The following is a 25,732-nucleotide window of genomic DNA, read 5'->3' on the forward strand; positions in this document are numbered from 1 at the left end:
GGACATGTTGGTCTGTGTGGGCAAGTTGGGCCAAAGGGTCTGTTTCCACACTGTATGACTAACTTCAGCTACAGTTGGGGTAAATTGGATTATGCCAGCAATGTTCAGATGAGGGTGTGCACAAACCAAAAATGATAGAATTGGGACTAAATGTTATGTTAACTGTATGACAGGAAAGGGAGTGAAAGGTGTTGAGTGTCTCAAGTATTAAGTGGGTGATGTGAAGCGTATATATTCAGGGAAAAGATGTAAGCTCGGGGAATGAGTGTGTGGAGTAGGGGAAGAATGAGATACCAGTATTAGTTATTATGAGTGATAAAAGTCAACTAGAAATAATGAAATTGAGGAGAAAGAGAGGGAAGTTAGTTATATATTTTGTGAAGAATGGAACATACCAGCCATGGGTGTTGCAGAGCTGGAGCAAACCACTATAAATGATGAAAAGAATGGAGGATTCAGGCTGTAAAATATGAGAGAAATTGGGAGGGGCCATATGGTTGGTCGTATGCGATACACCAATCACACGTGGTTGGGATGGGAGACTGAGTTGAGCCAATGGAATGTGCAGAAATAAGAAAAAATGCTGGAAAAGTTCAACAGGTCAGGCCGCATCTATGGAGAGTTAATATGTCAGGTTGAAACCTTGCCTTCTGAACTTTCTCAGACTGGCGAAGTCTTTGGCCTCAAACATTAACTGTTTCTCTCTCCATGGATTCTGTTTGACCTGCTGAGTGTTTCCAGCATTTTCGGTTTTATATCAGATTTTCAGGACCTACAGTTCTTTTTTTTCAATGTAAAGAGCAGTCCGAATCTTTGTATTGCGGAGAGTAAAACTGGTAAGCTGGAAGATGCTCTAATCCTTTGTGTAGCAGTATGGCTTTTCTCTACATCATATCTACCCATAGGAAAGATATCTGGTGCTTGGCTGGCAGTGTTATGATGGTGTGTGTGATGTTTCACTTCTGCAGATTGACCTTCTGATCCAGGAGTCCAGCCGTTTGCTTAAGTTAACCATAGAACATGACCCACATGACCCAATGCTGGAGAATCAAGTGGACATTGGCAATCCGATGTCGGATATCTACAGCCCGCAGAGACTGAGTGCTCAAAATGGAGAAGACAGCACAGTCAAGAAACGCCCCATCATGTAAGGACGCTTAGATTAGAAAATGCTGTATATCAACAAAATGACAGATTAAGTGGATATTCAGTACAAAACTAAATTCTAAAATTATGTGCACAAAAGAATTCAAATGTGTGGTGTGTTATTTAAGTGTCTGCAGATGGTTTTGTGCTTAAGTTATTGTTCCCTGTGAAATTTACTGTTCCCTGTGAAATTTACTTGAAGTGTAGTTAACATGCACAGAAATGCAGGCCTTTAACAGCACCTGTGATATTTCAAGGGATTAGCAGTTTTTACAGCTTTGCGGGTGCCTGCTTGAAGCCATGCACAGAGGTAGATGCCTGCAGTTGAAAGTTCAATGACGAGACAGAGTGACTACTAAATCTGTGCATTTTATTGCTGTTGTATCGGGAGCTTTAGCAGTGGTTGTGCAGAGTTTCCAACATGAGCAGGAGCACGAGAGAGGAGCCAAAGGAGCAAATGATTTGCCAGAGGAATCTGAAGGGGAAGTGGAAGCCTCCAGCGTGGAGAACCCAATTCTCCAGGGTCTTGCTGGAGCCATGATCCTATCTCCAGCTGTCTGAAGAGGAATGCGTCTGGGAGCTAGGTTTTTCGAAGGCGGTTTTGACAGAGATCCCTCTTCTGCAGACAGTGCATCCACCAGCGGATGCCGTGTAAAACAATATTGCCCCAAATATATATCAGCCTTTGATTCTAGGCAGCAGTGTGTGACTTACACCATGCGCACCACTACTTCAGGACTTCATGCTGTTCACTGCTCAGAGTGGGGAACACGTTTACTGTTGGCCATGATGATTTTGGGGGATTGTGAGCTTCCAGAGCATTTGTGGTGTGATAGACTGCACGTGTGCAGTTCCAGGATCTATTTGGAACCGGCGAGCTCTTGAACCCACCCTGTGTTGGTGCACACGCTACTCTTTCCCACCCCACCCCACCCCCCCCCCCCCCAGGTCTGGGGCAGACCACCCATGTCAAGTTCCACTAGAATCTCTTGCTGGTTGTGCAGGGAGCGGATCCAAGCTACTGGGTGACGGAGGCGATTATTGTCTCTATCTTCCTGCTCAACCTCTCTGCTCTCCCGCCTTGTCCATCTCTGACACTATGGTCCAGGTGAAGGCAGTTGTATGAAATATCTGGATGTTCCAAAGCTAGAGGTATCATTAGGTGGGCAAAAAATGTGATACAAGAAGGTAGGGTAGTAGGATATGCACAAAGCGTCATCTCCCAGTCCATCTCCAGCTCTGTATGGGGAGAAGGCAGGAACAGGGTACTGATTGTGAATGATCAGCCATGATCACATTGGTGGTGCTGACTCAAAGGGCCAAAAGGCCTACTCCTGCACCTATTGTCTATTGTCTGCGGCAGCTGAGACCATGATCACCAGCACTCTTCCCTTTACTTGACTTAACCTGTGGACACAATGGAGTCTCCCTCCAGTGTACCTGCGTCATCCCTTTGGTGATCTGTGGGTGTGAAGCACGAGATGTGTGTGTGTCCTGGAGTTGTGGTAAATGTACAAGAAATATGGTCTTGTACGAGCAGATGAGTCTTGCATCTTTGTCCACTGCCTCAAACAGACCTACGGGTTCATTAATCTACTTTCTAACTTGAAAAGCAGCTGGAACAATAACAATGCCACTGGAGCAGGTTAACTTCCTGCTCAAGGTCTAAAATGTGGCAAGAAAATGCTACAGATGGCTGTGGTGGCCAAATCGGCAGATATTTTTAAGCTGCAGATTGACAGATTCTTGGTTGGTAAGGGTGTTTGGGGGTTATGGGGAGAAGGCAGGAGAATGGGGTTGAGAGGGAAAGATGGACCAGCCATGATTGAATGACTGAGTAGACTTGATGGGCTGAATGGTCTAATTCTGCTTATAATAGAACTTGTGACCTTCTGGAAATAAATGAAAAACAACTTATGTCATCGTGACCAAGTCCAGTTGTGCCAATTACTGAAAGGTCTCCGTTGTCTGTGATTGGATCTGTCCTCTCGTGGAACATCCTGATTCTCCTGCCAGAGCTCCAGTAATGAGCTCCAGTGGAGGTTATGTCCATTAAGAGGTGGAATGGAGGTGATCTTCATCATGCAGCAAACGCGGGATAAATTTAGCAAGGAGCCCTAGCCATGACTATAGCATCTTTCAACTTCACAAAAGCTTTTTCACTCCAACTTGGAGAGATTAGCGAGAAATTTCTCAGATTTATTTGTCTTCGGATTTTGTCACCATTCTACATCTGCTCTAAAATGAGATACAAGCTGCCATCTTTCCCAGGCTCTGCTTTCAAAATGGGATGTCTCGTTATGCCGACCCTCATAATCTTCCTCCCTGCAATATTGCTCCAGTCGTCCAGTCAGCTGCCTGTTGGATTGTTTATCACAGCAGCATGGCATGTTCCTGCTGTTAAGGCCTGCTTTTCGGTGCTTGATCTGTACTGCATGCTAACTGCACCTCTGAAATTGATTTCAAAGGGAAACCAGCAATTAAATGTTGGACGTGGGTTGATGCACCATGTGTGCTCAGGCACATCCAGTGCTCTGATCCCATTCCTTCTCTCCAGAGATGCTGCTTGTGCCGCTGAGTTACTCCAGCATTTGTGTCCAGCTCTGATCTAGGTCATGGTCAATTTTGAACACTCTTAATGTACTGGCAAATGTTGCGCTGTTGAGAGCTTGCTAAGTTTTGACTGGGATCTACAAATAAAGAACCTAGTCTGTAATATTGCAGCATGCGTTACTACAAGTTCTGTAATATATTCTGACTCATGACTGTCCACTGACACTGATTAAGGCACAAGGTCTTATTCTGGCACGTTGTATCAGCATCTGACACCCATTGCCAAATTTAGATATGATGATAGTCCCATGTTTTTCAGGTCCTCATTGGGGCCAGATTGGGTGCTGGTGACTACGCTAATCTGATTTGACAACTTAAAATCTTACATTAATTCTGAAGGGTTTTATTGAGGTCTGAGATGAAGGTGTAAGTAGTGTCGTTATTTCACATCGCTTCTGTAGCCTGGTTTGTGTGAGTGTATCTTATTGAGTTTAATTTATTCGACCACTGAAACTCGTCGGTGATGTTTCTTACTCTGCCTACCTCCAGGAGAAGCTGTAGTATTGACAAATCTCCCAGTGTCGGATCGCCTGTCTCCCAAAAGAAAGACTTGGGCCGCTCGGAGTCCCTGCGAATTGGCGCCGCAATGCATCGTATCTTCCGCCCATCTGACCTGATCCATGGTGAAGTGCTGGGAAAGGGCTATTTTGGCCGGGCCATTAAGGTATTTGTTTCATAAACCCATACTTGGGATTAGTTTTCCTATAAATGACTTATTCACTGCTACACTCAATCTCATTAGGAATCAGTGGCTGGGAGAGGGTTATATTGAGCGTGGGTGGTTTATGTAATGATCAGGCGAACTTGCAAACTCTCTTTCATAAGCTGACACTGACCCAATTTCATTTGCTAAGAGACTGAAACGTGGGGGATTTGCATCCAGTCTCAGTAGTAATTATTTGTTTTATTTCCAAATGTACAGCAAGATGCAGCTTCTGTTCCAAAGGTTTGAAGATGCAATGTTGTTCAATATCAATATTAACAATATATATAATCAATATTAAATGATATAATCAATATTAAACTATATCAATATCAATATTAACACTGCAAATTAGTTGTAATCATTTTAAAAGCAGTTTTTTATTTAAACAATATTTCAGCCTGGGTGTGCTTTCCTTTCCACCATTCTATTAGTTCTGTTTGTAAAGTTCAGTATTCCAAGGAGCGATGTAGAATTGACTGATATTCTCTCGATGATTCACTCTGTACAGAATTCTACCCCTTTAATCAATAGATGATTGATGCTAAAGACAGTAGTCATTGATTGCCAGATGTAAAGGAAGGCCCAATGACACAATGTTCTTTGTAACAATGGTAGAAACTCTCTCACTCTAATGTTCCCAAATGTTAGTTTGATACTCAGAAGAAAATTTGTGCCAACCCAAAATATTATGCGCCTTTTCCATGTTGATTGCCTTATTTTGCTTAAAGTGAATCTAATGGAAAGATGTGTCATTTTAAACAGTAGGTTTGGTCACTTATGACAGAGGTTCTGTTTAATGGCATTCTAGTTTACAACAGCAATACTGCACGTAATCCACCCTAGTAATTGCATCATTACTGGTAGTGGCATTGAGTGGAGTGAGGTGTGGCTTGCTACCGCTCGACGATAAAAATGGCAAAGATTTGTTTGGAAAAGGACCTTGAGAATGAAATATCAGAATAAATATAAAATATTATTCAAACCCAATTCTCAGTCCCTGCTCTTTTTGTACACTACTTGAACCCAATAAAAATAGTTTTCCTCTTTGTACCTTAGTCCCAAAGTGGCATTCTAACACTGTTCCAGGCCAAATTAGCTACCATACTGCAATTGTGTCTTCAAAAGTACTTAGTTAAACATTTCAAAAATGGTGAGTAACTTTGTAAGTAAAACTTCTCGTCCTTGTCAACAAATGTCTGAATTCAAACTCTCGGCCTGATGCTGAGAACATCTTATTGTACTTGCGATCCAAACATAAGCCTCACTCAAGCATCAAAATTCAATGTTGGTCCAGTTTTCTGGTGTACATTTGCCATTTGTTCCTTAATAGTGTGATTTGTGTGGTGGGTGTGTTCAGTACAACAATATTCATTGCCCTCATCGCACTTCCTTATTTTTGGACAGGTGACTCATAAAGAGACTGGAGAGGTCATGGCAATGAAGGAACTGATCCGATTTGATGAGGAAACTCAGAGGACCTTTCTGAAAGAGGTTGGTAATTCGGACTTTCATTTTTGCTATGGGCACAGTAATATGTCCATGTGGAAATTCACAGCCCTGTTAGACAATAAGATTAAATACTATTCCAATCCTATTGAAAATGTATTAAACTAATTGGATTAAAGTTACAGATGTATTGTAGGTTCTATTAGCTGTGTAATTGATGTAACCTGGATGTGTTAAGGGGCTCCTGTGCTTCCATTGGAACGATTAAAGATAACATTAGACCTGTTAGCGCTATGAGGTAGCATTGCTACTTGAAGTATTACAGATGTATCACTGCAACTGCGACACCATTGGGCCGGCTGATGTACTTCAATGGGATCAGGAAGTTCCTTGAGCCTCCCCATCATTCAGGTGATCATGACTGATCTGTGGCCTGAACTAGAGGTTTCTACAACCTACTATATGCACAACACGCAAACATTTATCATCTTTAATGTAAAATATTGTGGGTAACTCATCATTGCTCTCCGAGATGGAATATTCCAAAGATACAGAGCCCTTTTGATTGAAGAAATGCCTCTCCCTTAAGTGACCAAACCCTTATCCGGACACCATGCCCTCTAGATCAAAGTTCTCCACGGATGCAAACATCCACACAGCACCTGCACTGTCAGACTACCCAGACTCTTGCTTGTTTAAATAAAATTGCCACTCATTCTGGTACACTAGAGAGTATAAACCCAATATTCTCTCATTCTGAGAAGCAGTCTTGAGACTCCTTGGTAATGGTGGAATTGTTAGATTTGAAGCAGCGATTCCCTACACTCCTGTGTGCTTCTGAGACATGACTACCTTGGGGGGAAAATATCAAAGCTATTGTGTCACAATCATTTAAATTTACGAGAAGAATACAAGAACCAATGCCATGGGTCTCTCCCAGGCCATCATCCCCAGCACTGAGGTCCAAGTTACACTGAGTTGGCTATTTTTGACATTTCAGATCATTCCGAAGCTGCTTTCCCTGAAACGGGCACTATTCCCAACATCCACTGACTGCTGGGAGTCTGTTGCAAAGGAGCATTGGGACTGGTACTGAGGATGTTGAGTGCATGCTTTAGGATTATATAACAGCCCTCCCTGCCTCTTCTCCCGAGGCAGAAGATGTACTTATTTAACAATAAGGCATTCCGCAGTATTCCATGTGTGACCCTGATATGTTTTGCGTTAGGCTCTGGGGTGGGACTTGAACTCACAATCTACTGGAAGCAAGAGTGTTATCAATTGAGACAGAATTATTACCTTTACCAGAATGGTATCTGGGCTAAGGATTAAATTAAGACCAGGGATGATTTGATTCAAATTTCAAGATTTGAAGTGGATTGAGAGCAGTTGCGATAGATAAAGAATTTGTCTAGTTGACGAATTGAGGACTTGGGAGCCTTAGAAATGAAATTGGGTGTTCTTGTATACGCACTGAATCGAAGTTTGGCTACCCCTTCCACTATTTCTGTTTGATGCTCTCACTGCCTGACTTTAAACTGTGAATGAGACATTTCTGCAAAGCAAATTGATATAAAATCATAGTGGTGGTGATAAATTACATTAAATACCAAAACAAGATGGAAAAGCTGAATATTTCCCTTTTTCTGCACCTGCGACCATGCCGTGCAAATGTCTATCATGCTGTTGGTTTTATTGGAACAGCTGCAAACCCACTGAATTCACCGGAACTTGTTGGAGATTCTACCATTGCCTAATTCTGTAATCCTGGCCATGAACTAAGATGTGAGGGGAAGTGATTGGGGAGGGAAGATGGGGGGGGGATAGGGTAGAAGTAAATGTAAGCAGCAGTGAGTCCATATGACTTTGGGTGTCCCTGATATATGGTCAGCAGATGCGGGGCAACTAAAGTGGCTGTATCCTGACACTCATCTCGATAGACAATAGACAATAGGTGCAGGAGTAGGCCATTCAGCCCTTCGAGCCAGCACCGCCATTCAATGCGATCATGGCTGATCACTCTCAATCAGTACCCCGTTCCTGCCTTCTCCCCATACCCCCTCACTCCGCTATCCTTAAGAGCTCTATCCAGCTCTCTCTTGAAAGCATCCAACGAACTGGCCTCCACTGCCTTCTGAGGCAGAGAATTCCACATCTTCACCACTCTCTGACTGAAAAAGTTCTTCCTCATCTCCGTTCTAAATGGCCTACCCCTTATTCTTAAACTGTGGCCCCTTGTTCTGGACTCCCCCAACATTGGGAACATGTTTCCTGCCTCTAATGTGTCCAATCCCCTAATTATCTTATGTTTCAATAAGATCCCCCCTCATCCTTCTAAATTCCAGTGTATACAAGCCTAATTGCTCCAGCCTTTCAACATACGACAGTCCCGCCATTCCGGGAATTAACCTAGTGAACCTACGCTGCACACCCTCATTAGAGGAGCCATTGATTTGTTTCTTGGGGGGACCTGACTGACCTTCCTCAGAGAGGACACAGAGGTTGAGACCACATTCTAACTCCTTGGTTAACTCACTCCGCAAGATCTCATGTGGAAAGTTCCATGTCATGTGCAAGAGGAAAGTGGATCAGGTGTGTGAAACCACACCAGAATGCAGGAAGTGATAGTTCTATATTTGTCTCTCTACAGCATGTGGTTTTTTAACCCTGTTCTTCCCCTCCGATAATTAGGTTAAGGTGATGCGCTGCCTCGACCACCCAAATGTTCTCCGGTTCATCGGTGTCCTTTACAAAGACAAGAGGCTGAACTTTATTACAGAGTACATCAAAGGCGGAACACTGCGAAGCTTCATCAAAGATTTAGTAAGTGCTGATGGAGCACGGGTTGCTTTTGATAGTGTGTGTAGTTGCTCTCGTTTACAGCTACAATAATACTGAGCTGCGAATGAATTAGAAATGTGTGGCATGGAAGCAGGCCCTTTGGCCCATCTAGCCCATGGTGCTTTCCTGACCTCATACCATTTGCTTGTGTTTGGTCCATATCTAATCCTTTGCTATCCATGTAGCCTGGCTAAATATATTTTAATTTTTTTAATTACACCCATCTTGACCACTTCCTCTCGCAGCTCATTTCATATACCCTCTACCCTCTGTGTGGGGAAAAACCTGCCCCTTGGGCTCCTTTAAATCTTTCCCTTCATTGCAAAAACGTATGCCCTCTAGTTTTGGACTCCAACCCTGGGGAAAAAGACTTTATCTATGCAACTGATGATTGTATAAACTTCTTAAGTTCACCCCTCGGCCTCCTTCTCTCGAGTGAAAACAGTCCTAACCTGTCCAATTTTTCCTTATAATTCAAGTTGTCCAGTCCAAAGCAACTTGCTTGCAAATCTTTTCTGCACCCTCACATCATTCTTGCATAACATCCAGAGCTTTGCACTATGTCCCCCGTGCAGTCATCTTGTACAGCTGTAACATTTAAGTCCCAACTCTTATACTTAATGCCCCGTCTGATGAAGGCAAACATGCTATAAACTTTTTTCACTATAAAAAAAACAGACGTCTGGTAGGGAGATTGAGGGGTATGTTTTTCCCTACTGAGGGGGAGGGTATTCATTTAAGTCTTTGTCCATCTCCCATGGTTCTGCACAAAGACACCCACACTGATCCTGTTTTCTCCCTAGTTACATTTTCTCTCCTAATATACTTATCGAATCTAACGATTCTCCTTGACCTTATCTGCCAAGAATATCTCCAATTCATTTTGCCCTTGATATCCTCCTTGCGTGTACTCCAACATTCCTTATACGAAAGGATTGTTTGATCCCAGCTTCCTATGCCTGACATATGCTTCTGTTTTTCTAACCTGTGCTTCAGTGTCCTGGTCCTGACATCTTCCTTTTAAAAGCCTCCCACTTGCCAGTTGTCAGTATATCTGCTAACAGCCTCTCCCAGTTAATCTTTCTAATGCCATCAAAATTAGCCTTGCCCACTCTAGAAATTTAACTTGTGGACCAGGCCCATCTTTTCCCATAACTATTTAAAAACTGCTGGTTACTGGTCCCAACATGCTCTCGCGCTGACGCCTCAGTCACTTGCCCAGCCTCATTTCCCAAGAGGTGATTAACTATTACCCCCTCTCTAGTTGAGCTATCAGCATATTAATTGAGACAACTTTTACCTGGGCGCACTTAAATTCAACGCCATCTAATCCCTTGGCACTCGAAGTCAGATCAATATTAGGGAAATTAAAATCATTGACTTATTCCTGCATCTATCTGCGATCCCCACACATATGCTGCTCCATTTCCTGCTGTATACTGGGGACTTGGAATACAATCTCATAGCCTCACTGGATGATCACACAGGATTATCCTGTTTAAGTAGTGCAGTAATATTTGGCCTGATTAAAAAAAAAAACAACTCTTCTTCCTGTCTTGCCTCCACTTCTTTCATGCCTGACACATCTATACTCTAAAACAGTGGGCTGCCGTTCCTCAACTATGTTTCGGTAGTAGCTATAGTATCATGTGCTGTGTTAAATCTTTGGCAGAATGTGTTGCTATATTAACAAAAGTGGTTATGTTTCAAAACAGTGTCTGGTGTAAAAGGAAAAATAACTGACATAAATTGTGTGGCACATAGTAAAAGGTGCAGTTAATAAATGTGGCATCAGAGTGCATTGATGTACAAGAACACTATGAATCAGTGCTTGACCTTCAGCTTGTGAATTCTATTATAAGATGATTCCCCTCCATGGAGAGAAGCCAATGTGAAAAAACTGTTCCATTTTTGTCCCAGACATGCGATTGAACGCACAATATTGGGTAATCTAAAGACGATGTAAATTCGCATCATAATAGAAGTTTGTGTGTAACCTTTTTGTGTTTGATTTTAACAAAGATGCTTTCCTTGTCGTCAGTTCATACCCACCATAAGCAGCTTGCCTGAGCAAAGGCTTCGTGTTCAGTCAGGCAGTGACCCTCAAATAATGGGAGGAAGTGATCATAATCCCTGCAGTGTTTCAGGGGCAGGGCTTGATAATCCACCCTCTGAATGACATAGCAGTAGAGTTGCTGCCTTACAGTGCCAGAGACCTGGGTTTGATCCTGACTATAAGTGCTTGTCTGTACAGAGTTTGTACATTTTCCCCGTGACCAGCTTGGGTTTCCTCCCGCACTCCAAAGGCGCACAGGTTTGTAGGTTAATTGGCTTGGTATAATAAATTGTCCATCGAGTGTATAGGATAATGTAAGTGTGGGGATCACTGGTCAGTGCAGACTCGGGCCAAAGGACCTGTTTCTGCCAGTATCTCTAAAACTAAAACAAACTCTACAGGGAATGTTTCATGAAAAATGCTATCCATTCCATGACCTTGGTGAGTAAGTGAGGGAGGTGGGGGTCAGAGGAGAGTCACCTACAAGAGGGAGATTGATTGTTAGCAGGAGAGCTCGCCTTACTTTTGTATTTACACTGCCAGGTAAATATTTGGACGCCACACATACCAGATTGATGTCCATGCATTCTGTCCTACTATTAAGCTGTTGCACTTTGTGCCCAAATTATGATTAATATGGATTCAACCCTTGACGACTAGCTTTAGAGATACAGCGTGGAAACAGGCCCTTTGGCCCACTGAGTCCACAACGAGCATCGATCCCTGCACATTAACGCCATCCTACGCACACTATGGACAATTTACACATACACCAAGCCCATTAACCTACACATCTGTACATCTTTGGAGTGTGGGAGGAAACTGAAGATCCCTCCGAAAGCCCACACGGTCACGGGGAGAACTTACAAACTCTGTAGAGACTGCACCTGGAGTTTGGATCAAACCCGTGTCTCCGGCACTGTAGGGCAGCAACTCTACTGCTGCGCCACCGTGGCCACGGTAGTATCCAGTCTATGTTGTCTCCAAGTCCTTCATTCTTATTCTAGAAATGCCTCGACACTTGGACTCCACTGTCCCTCAGTGCCGTCCTTCACACTTTTACTGGTCTTTGGTATCGCATTCGCCTGACGTCCCATCATACATTTCCTCTAGTAACATTTTACATCTGCCCTTGTTAACATAGGCACCTGCTGCAATATGATGGGGATAACTGGGATTGGAGGGAACAGTTAACGATTGGATGTGCATTTTGACCTGCTTTCTTCCAATAAAAGCTTAAATATGATAACATGGACAAGGCTTTTTTTCCTGCCTCCAATAGGATACGCCGCTGTCATGGGTTCACCGCGTGAGCTTTGCCAGAGATATTGCTGAGGGAATGGTAAGTTGTTGGGACTTGCGGAGGGTCTGACAGAAATCCTGCAGATTGTATTTGATATTTATACTGACCCAGAGGATGTTGGCACAAAAGGACCCATTATTTATCATGACTGTAGTTAGTTCATTGTCTATCTCATACCTTGCTTCCGTAAAGTTCAGCAGAACGACCCCATGCTGAGTTGTCTGACCTGACGTTTGCCGGTGGCTGCAGCTCTAGAGGGCTTTGCAACTGCAGATGAACTGTAGTAGAGCGGACAGGTTTTCAGGAGAGCCAGGTATTGTAGCCAAGTTGACCTCCACCTATCACGCTTGGAAGAACAGTATATCTCCCCTCCCCCTCACCAAGGTGTACAGGAGGCCCTTGTTGAGTAAACTGAAGGAGATGCTGTTATTTTTTGTAAGCTCTTCACTTATCTTTCTGTTTCAGTCCTACCTGCATTCCATGAACATCATCCACCGAGATTTGAACTCTCATAACTGTCTAGTGCGTGAGGTAAGCATCAACAAAGTGAAGTGTGAAAGGATATGTGGCATGTGTGGGAGCGCGTGGTGTACTTTTTCAGGCAGAATATTCTGAATATTGTTGTGGCATCTCCTGTGCAAGATAATGTTCTCACACACATCCCAGGCGATTGGTAATCCCTGTTGGCATGTGGGGTGAGGACAAGTGTCGCTTGGAGAAAGGTTGAGGCTGAGGTTCGAGACTCCAGATGACAGTGGTCCCTATTGTGGGTCGGCACAAGTACTGGTGACCAGCATCTGAGTGGTGAGCGGATCTTGAACAATGGTGGTCCATTCTGGTGGAGAGTGTGACTGAATGAAGCATATAGAGCTGAGGTGCAAATGCAACAGAGGAGATCTTATCGAAACGTATAAGATTATTAAGGGGTTGGACACGTTAGAGGCAGGAAACATGTTCCTAATGTTGCAGGAGTCCAGAACAAGGGGCCACAGTTTAAGAATAAGGGGTAGGCCATTTAGAACTGAGATGAGGAAAAACTTTTTCAGTCAGTTGTGAATCTGGAATTCACTGCCTCGGAAGGCAGTGGAGGCCAATTCTCTGAATGCATTCAAGAGAGAGCTAGATAGAGCTCTTAAGGATAGCGGAGTCAGGGGGTATGGGGAGAAGGCCGGAACGGGGTACTGATTGAGAATGATCAGCCATGATCACATTGAATGGCGGTGCTGGCTCGAAAGGCCAAATGGCCTACTCCTGCACCTATTGTCTATTGTCAACAGGTTTTTATTCCATGCACAGGGGTGAATCTTTTGGGAGAATCCCCCAAGCCTCAAAGTACATTGAATTTTAATATTCTTAAGAATAAAAATTGTGGAAATTGTAGTTGTTATAATTAAATAATTTACTTCATTGTTTTTGATGAACACTCTGAATATTCATCACCTTTGGGACCAGTTGGCTCGCACCAATATTCCCAAAGATTTGGAGGACAAAAACCCAGATCAGAGTATTGTGAGGACTCACTCTGGATGCCCCAACACCAAGTATTGATTTATAGAACAAATATGCCTGTGACCATGTTTGATGTGCTAAATGGCAAAATATCCCATCTAGGACATTCCTTGATTTGTCACAATGGTGCACACACTTTGGCTGGAGGTTTCATGTAGGCCATTTAAAATAGCCACATGGTTTATATATTTGGCCAGCGCATACCAGAATGCCTCGTGGTTATGTCAGTTTCCAAATCCCATTGCCTTAATGGCCACCTGCTACAAACCAGTAGGCTGCTCTTTCAGACGGGAGTGTTTATTCCTACATCTATCCTTGTAATTTCAAAACCAATTGAGTTTTTTGGGGTTACTTGTGAACAGTTTCACTGGTTCTGGTTTGTATTAATGGCTACCAACCTACAGCAGCTGAGTAAAGCTGCTTCATCCCCAACAGGGTGAGAAGATCTCGGATGATGGCGTTCGAAATTTACGACACTGGACACTTCCAGTCACATTGTTGATCCCTGTCTGCAGGAGAGTTTTTGGGCATCATTCACACTGGCCAACAGATAACGTGGCTGGACCAGTAGTGGTCCTTGTTTGGTGGGTTGGTAACGGCTGTGTTGTGTGGGTTATCCAAATAAATGTTTCGGTGCTGTTTGGCCTTTAGCCAAGGGTGAGTGGTTGAAGTCTCTTCTGAACTTTCCCTTCAATTTTTGCCTTTCATTTCAGAATAAAACCTTGGTGGTGGCAGATTTTGGATTATCTCGTCTAATGATTGAAGATAAGAAGCAGGATAGTCAGTCCATGAGGAAACCGGACAGAAAGAAACGCTACACTGTGGTGGGAAACCCTTACTGGATGGCTCCGGAGATGATCAATGGTCAGTGTCCACTATGTGCAACATGTCTTCCACCACAAGTTATCCATTACCTACCTCCATAATTCTGAGTCTCGCGATTGCACCATTACCATGGCGCAGCGGTAATGTTGCTGTCTTACAGCACCAGAGACCAGGGTTTAATCCTGACTACTGGTGCTGCCTATACGAAGTTTGCATGTTCTCCCTGGGACTACATGGGTATTCTACTGGTGCTCAGATTTCGTCCCACATTGCAAAGACGTGCAGGTTTGTAGGTTAATTGGTTTCTATAAATTGCCCCGAGTGTGTAGGATGTGAAACTTTGATAACATAGAACTAGTGTATGGGTATTTATTCACAACTCAGCAGGTCAGGCAGCATCTCGGGAGAGAAGGAATGGGCGACGTTTTGGGTCGAGACCCTTCACCCATTCCTTCTCTCCTGAGATGCTGCCTGACTTGCTGCATTTTGGTCCAGCATTTTGTGAATAAATGCCTTCGATTTGTACCAGCATCTTCAGTTATTTTCTTACACTAGCGTATGGGTCATTGTTGATCAGTGCGGACTCAGTGGGCTGAAAGGCCTTTTTCCATACTGTATCTGTAAACTAAACTAAATCTCATTCAACGATCCACACTTTATATGCGGGCAGTGCAGTGAACATCACCCAAACATTTGACGGCACCAGACATTAGGTTGTCTTAGCATAACTTCCCCAACTGATCACTTTCCATCGCGAGTGAGTTATTATTTGGGATTGGGCGAGTCCATCTGGTTTATTCACTTTATCGGTTTGGCTGCCAATCGGGTTAGCGGGAGATTAAACCTGGGGCTTTCTGGACCGGTGGTTCAGTAACAATTTGACCATACATCAATCCAATGGGTCTTGGAGTGCCAACAGGGAAACTTAATATTATGTCAAATAAAATAATTTAAATGATTATAAAGAGGAGAGTCTTATTTCTTCACCCTGACAAGTTACAGGCTTTGAACTTGTAAAGTTGCTTGTCCAATTCAGGGGTGCTGAGCACATTCCTGAACTAACTGCTTGCCATTCTAACCCAATCTACATTACTGGGTTCAAACATACAGCGAAACATGGAAAGAGCACCAGGCTGTGCAGTCTTGATGCATGGATCACTAAAGAGCACTCTCCTCTTTAGTGCTGTCCAGCACTAGATGTTTGCTTTAGCTGTGCATCCCTCAGTGCTCCCTCTGGTGGTGGTCATCATTTGGTAATGTTTGTGGCTCAGTGGAGCTCCTGGGCTTCGGTATTGCTTGGTGTACCTGTTATCCAGTTGCTTTCCATCTGCACTCTTTTAGAACATAGCATAGACCCACAGTGTCCACCTTGAACAAGATGCCAAGTTACCACCTCTACCTGCACGTGAATTTCTTAGTGCTTTTTATGTGGCGCATTTTTGATTTAATCTGTATTTACCATTACTGATCTCTGCTGATTTTTATTTTCTCAGGAAAAAGCTATGATGAGAAAGTTGACATCTTTTCATTTGGGATTGTGCTATGTGAGGTAAGAAAATGAACTGAAGTGCTGTAGTGTTTCTGACTAAAGACTAAGAAATAATGTAATAACAAGGAACTGCAGATGCTGGTTTATACCAAAGATTAACACAAAATGCTGGAGTAACTCAACAGGTCAGGCAGCATCCCTGGAGAACATGGATGGGGGAGATCTAGGACAGAAAGGTCAATATGGGTTAAAAAAAAACCTTCAGAGAACTTCTTCAAAGTAGGCGTGCCCTGAAGAGACCAGAGTGGAGTAGTCGCAAAGTTGTAATAAGACTAAATAATAAAAAATAAAGACTATGACACTCTGTTCTTTGAACAGCTTCGTAAATTTGTTGGGGAGTTGTGAACAGAATGGTGCATCGGGTTCTTAGTAAGGGGAGAGCACACCATTTAAATAAAAAAGGAAGCCAAAAACTTGTAACTTCATTCTGTTATTCCAGACTTTCCTTCATTGTCCCAGTGTGATTGGGACTGAGATGCCAAACACAACTGAAGTGGCTTGGATTGCAGAGGGTCCTCTTGAATCTCAAGTGGAAGGGGATGTGTTTTTTTTTATAATTAGTTAATGAGAATAAATCTGGGGAAGGGATGGGCAGGCAACCTGTCGGGTCAGAACCTTTCTTCAGTCGGTCTGAAGAAGGGTCCAACGCAAAATGCAGTCTGACCATTCTCTCCACAGTCTGCCTGATCCATCAAGTTACTCAGCACTTTGTGTTTTGCTCAAGATTCCAGCGTCTGCAATCTCTTATCTTCATGAGGTAGCCAATAAATTGAAAGCCTCGTGTGTAAAGTATTTTGACCAGGTTTGTCTTGTGTGGTCAAAGTCTCGGGACATTGGCTCATCTTTTTCTTTTTTTTTCCTCTCTTTTACTGAAGCTGATTGGCAGAGTGAATGCAGACCCAGATTACTTGCCCAGAACATCAGACTTTGGTCTGAATGTCCAGGTATTCTTGGATCGATACTGTCCTGAGGAATGTCCAGCTGCCTTCTTCCCACTTGCAGTCTTGTGCTGTGACCTGGATCCTGAAAAGAGGTGAGTCGTTCATGGAATGACTTTTGGTACACGCTTTGTCAAGGTTTGGATTGTGCAGTGATTGAGGTATGGAGGAGGAAGATTTGGCCTAGATTTGGAGATGGTTCAGTTCATTAGATAAATTGGGATGAACTGGTTTACAGGATTTCCCAAAGTTTTGGTGGACTAAACAGAAATTAGCCAGATTGTATCTATCCTCTTTTGTGAACATGTATACCTAGAAATGTTCTACATCAGACAGAAGATAAAGTGTTGTAACTATACTAGAACAGCTTGGGTAAAGGTGCAGCTAGTTGGGGGTGCTGGCCTTAAGCTAAGGTGATGTGTGATCCTGTAACCTTTGCTGTATCCAGTGCTCTCAACATGTTATGATATGTCACGGAGTGAATTGAATTGGCTGAAGATTAGTTTATGTGACAGTGAGGATCTTGGGATGACAATGAAGTGGATCATCCATTTGTTACATCTGGTTGTGGATGCTTCAGCCTTGAGTAGTTACATGCTGGGCCCTGGTAACATTGAGGGTGAGGATGTCCTCCTTTTAGATCATTGTCCCCCATCATTCACGACTAGATATGTTTGACTGCAGAGCTTTAATAATTTATCCCCTTGAATATCTGCGACTGCTGGTAATTGCCCTACCTTTCGATCTATTTTCCCGCTCCACTTTAGCGGGCTCTGCCCTAACCATTGTATTTGTTTTAATGTAAATATAAGATGCTGATCCCCGCGGATTGAATGTAAAATTCCAGTGTTATGATCACTATTTCCATGGGGATCCTTTGCTATGAGATCATTAATTAATCCAGTCTCATTACACCTACCCAGTTTTAAATAGCCTGCTCCCTAATTGGTTGTTCAACATATTGCTACTCCTGACAATTTGATTTGTTCAATCTACGTAATTAAAATTGCCCATGCTTGGTAGACCATCTATCATTGAGCCCCCATTAGTTGTTGATTTATATTCTGTCCTGCGGTTTAGCTGCTGTTATGAGCCTGATACACTGCCCCCCACCACTGACATCTTGCTATTTCCTTGCTGATCTTCAGAATTACTCTAAACTTTCCAGGAGAAGCATTCTTCACCACTGCAGTGTTCTTGTGCATTAACTCCTCAACCTCATCTTTTCCTTTCTGCTTGTCCTTCTGAAATGTCAAACACCCCTGAAGATTTGGTCGCTTTGCAATCACATCTTCATCGTGGCAGTTGATCATATCTGTTTGTTTCTGCTTGTTCCATTTGCTTACTGATTGTACAAATGAAGCAAGCATTTATAGCAAGGCAAATAGCCTTTATAATTTTTCTTACTGACTTTATTTGTTGGTACACTATATTTGTAGCCTAACCCTTCATACTCTGATTTATTGTTATCCCTGTCATTGTTCTGCACTATTGCCTCATCCTGTCCCTTTACCTTTCTAAATTCCTTTCTGCCCGAGTCCCTATATTCTATATCAAAAAAACAAAGTGCTGGAGGAACTCAGCAGGTCAGGCAGTATCTGTGGAGGGAATGGATAGGCAACATTTTGGATGGGGGGGTGGGATTGGAGAGCAGGAAAAGAGAATTAATTGATAGAATGGATGCTGAGAGGATATTTTCTCCTAACAAGCATATTTGCAACAAGGGGGCATAGTTTCAGAATAATGAATCACTTATTTCAGATGCAGATGAGGAAGAATTTCTGAGGTTATGCATTGTTAGAAGCCTCTGCTCCAGAGAATAGTGGTTGTTGAGTGTGTTCAAGATGGGGATTGCCAAACATTCAAATGACAAAGGAGTTGAGTATTAGAGGGAGTGCTGTTGAGGTTGATTTTGTAAACGTAAGCGATCTAATCGTAGAATGAACCAGGCTCGAGGGAATGATAGACCTCCTGTTTGTGTTTTGTGGATTGATTTTTGAAGTTGCCTAAAATGAATGAGTATTGTTTTGGCTCATTTGATGCATCGGTATAAAAAAAAGCAAAATAATTTGGTTGATACTTGGGGGGTGTAGTATTTGGTAAAGAGATTGCAGGTCATTTGCTGTGTCTTAGACAATAGACAATAGGTGCAGGAGTAGGCCATTCAGCCCTTCGAGCCAGCACCGCCATTCAATGCGATCATGGCTGATCACTATCAATCAGTACCCCGTTCCTGCCTTCTCCCCATACCCCCTCACTCCGCTATCCTTAAGAGCTCTATCCAGCTCTCTCTTGAAAGCATCCAACGAACTGGCCTCCACTGCCTTCTGAGGCAGAGAATTCCACACCTTCACCACCCTCTGACTGAAAAAGTTCTTCCTCATCTCCGTTCTAAATGGCCTACCCCTTATTCTCAAACTGTGGCCCCTTGTTCTGGACTCCCCCAACATTGGGAACATGTTATCTGCCTCTAATGTGTCCAATCCCCTAATTATCTTATATGTTTCAATAAGATCCCCCCTCATCCTTCTAAATTCCAGTGTATACAAGCCCAATCGCTCCAGCCTTTCAACATACGACAGTCCCGCCATTCCGGGAATTAATCTAGTGAACCTACGCTGCACGCCCTCCATAGCAAGAATATCCTTCCTCAAATTTGGAGACCAAAACTGCACACAGTACTCCAGGTGCGGTCTCACCAGGGCCCGGTACAACTGTAGAAAGACCTCTTTGCTCCTATACTCAACTCCTCTTGTTACGAAGGCCAACATTCCATTGGCTTTCTTCACTGCCTGCTGAACCTGCATGCTTCCTTTCATTGACTGATGCACTAGGACACCCAGATCTCGTTGAACTCCCCCTCCTCCTAACTTGACACCATTCAGATAATAATCTGCCTTTCTATTCTTACTTCCAAAGTGAATAACCTCACACTTATCTACATTAAACTGCATCTGCCATGTATCCGCCCACTCACACAACCTGTCCAGGTCACCCTGCAGCCTTCTTGCATCTTCCTCACAATTCACACTACCCCCCAACTTAGTATCATCTGCAAATTTGCTAATGGTACTTTTAATCCCTTCGTCTAAGTCATTAATGTATATCGTAAATAGCTGGGGTCCCAGCACCGAACCTTGCGGTACCCCACTGGTCACTGCCTGCCATTCCGAAAGGGACCCATTTATCCCCACTCTTTGCTTTCTGTCTGTTAACCAATTTTCTATCCATGTCAGTACCCTACCCCCAATACCATGTGCCCTAATTTTGCCCACTAATCTCCTATGTGGGACCTTGTCGAAGGCTTTCTGAAAGTCGAGGTACACCACATCCACTGACTCTCCCTTGTCAATTTTCCTAGTTACATCCTCAAAAAATTCCAGTAGATTTGTCAAGCATGATTTCCCCTTCGTAAATCCATGCTGACTCGGAACGATCCCGTTACTGCTATCCAAATGCTCAGCAATTTCGTCTTTTATAATTGACTCCAGCATTTTCCCCACCACTGATGTCAGACTAACTGGTCTATAATTACCCGTTTTCTCTCTCCCTCCTTTCTTAAAAAGTGGGATAACATTTGCTATTCTCCAATCCACAGGAACTGATCCTGAATCTATAGAACATTGAAAAATGATCTCCAATGCTTCCACTATTTCTAGAGCCACCTCCTTAAGTACTCTGGGATGCAGACCATCAGGCCCTGGGGATTTATCAGCCTTCAGTCCCATCAGTCTACCCAAAACCATTTCCTGCCTAATGTGGATTTCCTTCAGTTCCTCCATCACCCTAGGTTCTCCAGCCCCTAGAACATTTGGGAGATTGTGTGTATCTTCCTCAGTGAAGACAGATCCAAAGTAACGGTTTAACTCGTCTGCCATTTCTTTGTTCCCCATAATAAATTCCCCTGCTTCTGTCTTCAAGGGACCCACATTTGCCTTGACTATTTTTTTCCTCTTCACGTACCTAAAAAAACTTTTGCTATCCTCCTTTATATTATTGGCTAGTTTACCCTCGTACCTCATCTTTTCTCCTCGTATTGCCTTTTTAGTTAACTTTTGTTGCTCTTTAAAAGAGTCCCAATCCTCTGTCTTCCCACTCTTCTTTGCTATGTTATACTTCCTCTCCTTAATTTTTATGCTGTCCCTGACTTCCCTTGTCAGCCACAGGTGTCTCTTACTCCCCTTAGAGTCTTTCCACCTCTTTGGAATAAATTGATCCTGCAACCTCTGCATTATTCCCAGGAATACCTGCCATTGCTGTTCTACCGTCTTCCCTGCTAGGGCCTCCTTCCAATCAATTTTGGCCAGCTCCCGCCTCATGCCTCTGTAATCCCCTTTGCTATACTGCAATACCGACACTTCCGATTTTCCCTTCTGCCTTTCCATTTGCAGAGTAATTCCTGATAATTTTTGTTAAAAGGATAATGGAATCATTAATCAGTAATAGTCCCATGCCTGAAGATTGGCCAAGAAGCCCCTTGCATTATGTTTGAGGTACTGTGGTATGGCAGAGTATTATGAAACTATGGCTTGTTATTTCTGGTTGCCTATTAAACTCGGTGATTCTGTTCATTCAGATTTGAATGTTAATTACTGAAGTTTTAAGGATATTTCCCATGGTTCAATCGTCTATAACATGGACCTATAAATGCTAAAAGACTGAGTATTTGAATTGCCTTGGCAACTGTGCCTTGTTCTCAACCTTTTGTCAGACTCTCTTGTAATTTAACCCAATGATGTTGGGGTATAATAAAATGTAGATTTTCCATTCCACCAATTTGGGTCTTGCCTTATCCTTTGGGCAGAGGATTGAACCACCAAGCCAGCAGTGTTTAAAGTGGTTGCTTTCACCTGCTGAAATGGGGAAGTCTCCATCTCCCAAGAAACAAACTTGTAACTTTGCAAAACTCCTCTGCATTTATTTGCAATGGCCTGTGAATTGGCTTCAATGAGAGGTTTAAGAGTTGGTGATCAATATCAAGCCATACATTCGTGCTGTAACATTTGAACTGTATTTTCTGGAGGCCTTCTATGTTGGATCTGAAGCCCATGTTTCTATTTCATAGACAGTCCTTTATGACGTTGGGGCAGTGGCTTTTGGCCCTGAAACTGCATGTGGAGGTGCACCTCCCTCTCGCCTCTGACCTGGAACAGATCGATCAGTCCTTCTTCCAGAATCATTCGAGGAGCAAGGAGAAGTTTCTGGAACCCATGTGAGACGCCCATACTGAGCAGGATGCTGAATCATCACAGTGTAATCTCCAAGCATGCTGATGTTCAGCTTTCCAACTTCACGTAACCACACATTTCACCTGCGTGCAGGGTACAATCCACCCGGCAAGTACTCTGCAACTGTTTATAATCCTGCAGGGTGACCTTTCAGCTTTAACATTTCACAGGATAGCAAGACTCGACCACCCACATTCAGCTGGACATAGAAAGAACTAGTACAGTAAATAAGACAACGGTGTAAGTGACTGTTTCCACATGGGCATTCCTGGAGCATTGGTGCTCAAACCAGACGTCATGAATGCATTCTGCAGTTAGTGTTGGGACATTGTGCTCAAATGATAAATTTAGAAAAATGAGCTTTGGGGTGACGAGTATAAGGCATTTTGGCACTGGTACTCCACTCCTAGCAAACATAGATTTGCAGTAGAAAAATGGGACTAAGTTTTATGAGAGGCCACGGAATGGTTGGTGTGAAAACTGCAAAGTTGCCATGCTATACTGTAGAAAGTGCTGTTTGGATTGGGCAGAGTAAGATATAATGTGCTTAAGCTGGAAGCATAGCTGCATCTAAAGTGAATGCATTCCATCCCAAGTACTGCCATCCCTCATTCTGATGAGGATAAATGTAGAAACCAGCATTCCACAGGGTGACAATTTGGATCCAATTATTGGGGAACTGTAGTGATTATGTACCATGGTTTAGAAAAAAGAATTGTTTAATTAATGGGTTGAAGGTTACCGTGAAAAAATTGTGACTTGCCACACAACATCTGGTAAAGAGCTGCCAATTAAGATTAAGGGTCTTTAATGAAGCAAATGGTTAGCTAATTGCTTCAAGGAACTATCAGAATGGAAGTTACAAAACAGTAACCACTACAAATGGAGCTCTGAGAATGGATTATTATCTTGGTGAGATGCTGGCATTTGCCTGTACACTTGACTGAGATTAAGTCCCTTTTGGACCTGACCTATTTGCTTTCTTCAACCTTTTCTGTTTCTCGTGGTCGATCTCTGGCTTTAACCTGCTGTTCTCACTGACATTACCCACTGTCTTAAGGCTTGCAGCACCTTATTATTTTTTTTACTCCATTGTAAACATTCCCATTTGTAACAAGGTTTATTGAGCTTTTCTTTTACTATATTTGGTTTTGGATCCCTTGTTCCTTTTCTGCATCTCTCGGGTGTATTCGACCACTTTATTGGTATTGTTAAACTTAATCTATGCATAATCTTTTCTGCTTCAAGGATCGCTTTTGGCGATTTTGTTTTATTAACTAACCATGAATTACAGGATATCCAACATTTCTGGAGGAAAATGGAGTCTGTCAAGCTTCAAACCTTGGTCTGGCATAAAGCCCTTAGTAGAACAATACAAGAATCCCCAAATACCTTTCATTGTTAATGGTCCTGACTCCAGAAACAGTGGCTACCTAGCGATATCTACCACACATGCTCTTGTGCATTCTGATGAATGTCCCAGACGCAATAATCTGCTTTTTTTTCCCTGTTCTTCTGACTGAAGTTTCTGGTTCTGTAATTTGCATAAATCTTTTGGTTGGCTATTTTAGATTGTGCATAAATTCTCCTTCTCTACCTCAGATTAATATCTACGTTGTACTTGGTCTGATTTGTTTCTTGAACATCCCAAGTTCTCTGCTCCCTTCCCTGTGTTCATACCACTTAGTTGTATACCACCTTTCACTGGTCTTGAATTGGAATCTGCATTTTAAGAATTAGGTGTTGCATCCCTCATCTAAATCCTTGGCTTTTCCCCACCCTCAAGAGAGAGTTGAAACCCTCTCTGACCCTGTATGTGTTTGCCAAGGCAATCCTGCAGTACACAACAGCTGCAGTTGAAATTCTCACCCTCTGGCTAGAGCAAGGTTCTCTTGAGATTGGGCCAAGTCACAAAGTAGAAACCCATGTTGTATTAGACTGGATAATTGGTAGCTATAAAGGAAAGTTTATTTCCAAACTTTAACCTGTGATTACATTCCCACTTACTGGAGATGCAGTTCAAATGAAGCTTTGATTCTTTGGTGATTAAATAGTTAACAGGGACTGATCCATTGACATTTTGTTTATCAATAGCCAAAAGTCAGAAGACTTCCACCCAGCTCACAAAGAAAAGAAAAAAAAAACTTTCTTTGCACTTCACGTTTCCTGTTAAATATTGAAACATAATTAATTATTTGAGAATATAAATTTAATTTTTTCATATCCTATCTTCACAACTAAACACAGCAGCGGGCATGATTAAGACTTTGAGTAAAACAGCATGAAGGGATGTATGACCTTTGTACAATCAATGAGTGAAATAAGATTGTGAGCTTGAAGTCTATGTAGAGTTGACTGATGTCATAGTCTCCATTCCAGGGAGAGAAGATCTGCATCTATGCCAACTACCTTGTTGATAGATCAGTCTGACCAACTAGTTTATATAATAATCTGTCGGCCAAGAACTGGAAAACTAAAACTGAGAATTCTAAGAAATTGTTCTGTTCAAAATATGTTCCAAGGATTTATGATGTGATACTGTGTTAATCCTGCAGGTACATATGATGTCCATTAAGGATTTTGCTTGAATGCTATCCCCTTTTTTTTTTAATCGCTTTAACACCTTTAAACATTCCGCTTTCAAATTATCCAAAAATTATGCTGAGAATAGGGCAGCTCTCTGACTTGGAGTGAAGGTTATAGTGGGTCACCCACGTTTCAGAGCCAAGATTTAATTCCTGGTCCTGCAGTGAATTGGCACGGGGATATTATATTTGGTTTCTGCATTCCTCCTTTTGGAATGGTGAGCAACTTGATACTACTTTGTCTACCTGATGTCCACCTGAACATCATTCCCATGCTTCAAACTGTTCTTGGTTGGAACAAAGTTAAATTCTTGATTCATTGCCCACAGTTGACTAGCCTGTTGACATTCATTGTCTCAATCCCTCCATGAAGAATGGCAGCTGAGCTGTTGGTAGATTTGGATCCACTCCCCAACATTTTGGTGCCTTCAGTGGTCAAGAGAGAAACCTCTGCAAAAATGGAGCATTATTTTTGCCATATGATGCTGTCAGTTTTGTACTGAAACTTTACACAATTCCTTTGTAAAGGGCCATGCCCAGACAAAAGGAATATGTTATTTGTAGGGTATTGGAAGATAAATAATCATTTTAAGTGTAATTCATTTAAGTCTTAACCAAGTGATGCCCTTAATCTTTGCCATCAGTGTGAATGGGATGAGGTAAATACCACTAAAACATGCAATGAAAACTCTAAGTCTCATCTCACTAAGTTATTCTGTGCCTTGTTTAGCCAGAGCTGCCAAGGACCAGTGATTGACTTGTGTTCCATGAACTCAAAACATTTCCTAAAATTTATTAATTTATTGTTTCTGTGAATTCAGTTATTGTTCAGTTGTTTAATTCTCATGTTTATGTTGTGAAACTCAAACTGTGAACATGGTGCACTTTAAACACGGGAGGCTGACTCTGACAGCAAGTCTGTAAAGTATTATAATGGGGAAATGGAATAAAGCCAGCTTCATCTCAACCAAAATTTCTGTTGCTTTT

At 42.6% G+C, this 25,732-nt stretch overlaps 1 protein-coding gene across 1 annotated transcript in view; it reads left to right on the top strand.

The window, feature by feature from the left end:
- LOC144606213 (LIM domain kinase 1-like) overlaps positions 1–25,696 on the top strand; it is a 53,349-nt gene extending 27,653 nt beyond the window's left edge. Inside the window, exons 7-16 of the mRNA XM_078422100.1 lie at positions 969–1,147; positions 4,249–4,423; positions 5,870–5,956; positions 8,603–8,734; positions 12,091–12,150; positions 12,577–12,642; positions 14,334–14,484; positions 15,939–15,994; positions 16,870–17,027; positions 21,998–25,696. Of these exons, the coding sequence (XP_078278226.1) occupies positions 969–1,147; positions 4,249–4,423; positions 5,870–5,956; positions 8,603–8,734; positions 12,091–12,150; positions 12,577–12,642; positions 14,334–14,484; positions 15,939–15,994; positions 16,870–17,027; positions 21,998–22,148 (1,215 nt within the window). The 3' untranslated portion in view covers positions 22,149–25,696. The remainder of the gene's footprint in view (positions 1–968; positions 1,148–4,248; positions 4,424–5,869; positions 5,957–8,602; positions 8,735–12,090; positions 12,151–12,576; positions 12,643–14,333; positions 14,485–15,938; positions 15,995–16,869; positions 17,028–21,997) is intronic.
- Positions 25,697–25,732: the final 36 nt, after the last annotated feature.

Source organism: Rhinoraja longicauda, chromosome 26 (genome assembly GCF_053455715.1).
Source record: "Rhinoraja longicauda isolate Sanriku21f chromosome 26, sRhiLon1.1, whole genome shotgun sequence".
Lineage (NCBI taxonomy): Eukaryota > Metazoa > Chordata > Chondrichthyes > Rajiformes > Arhynchobatidae > Rhinoraja > Rhinoraja longicauda.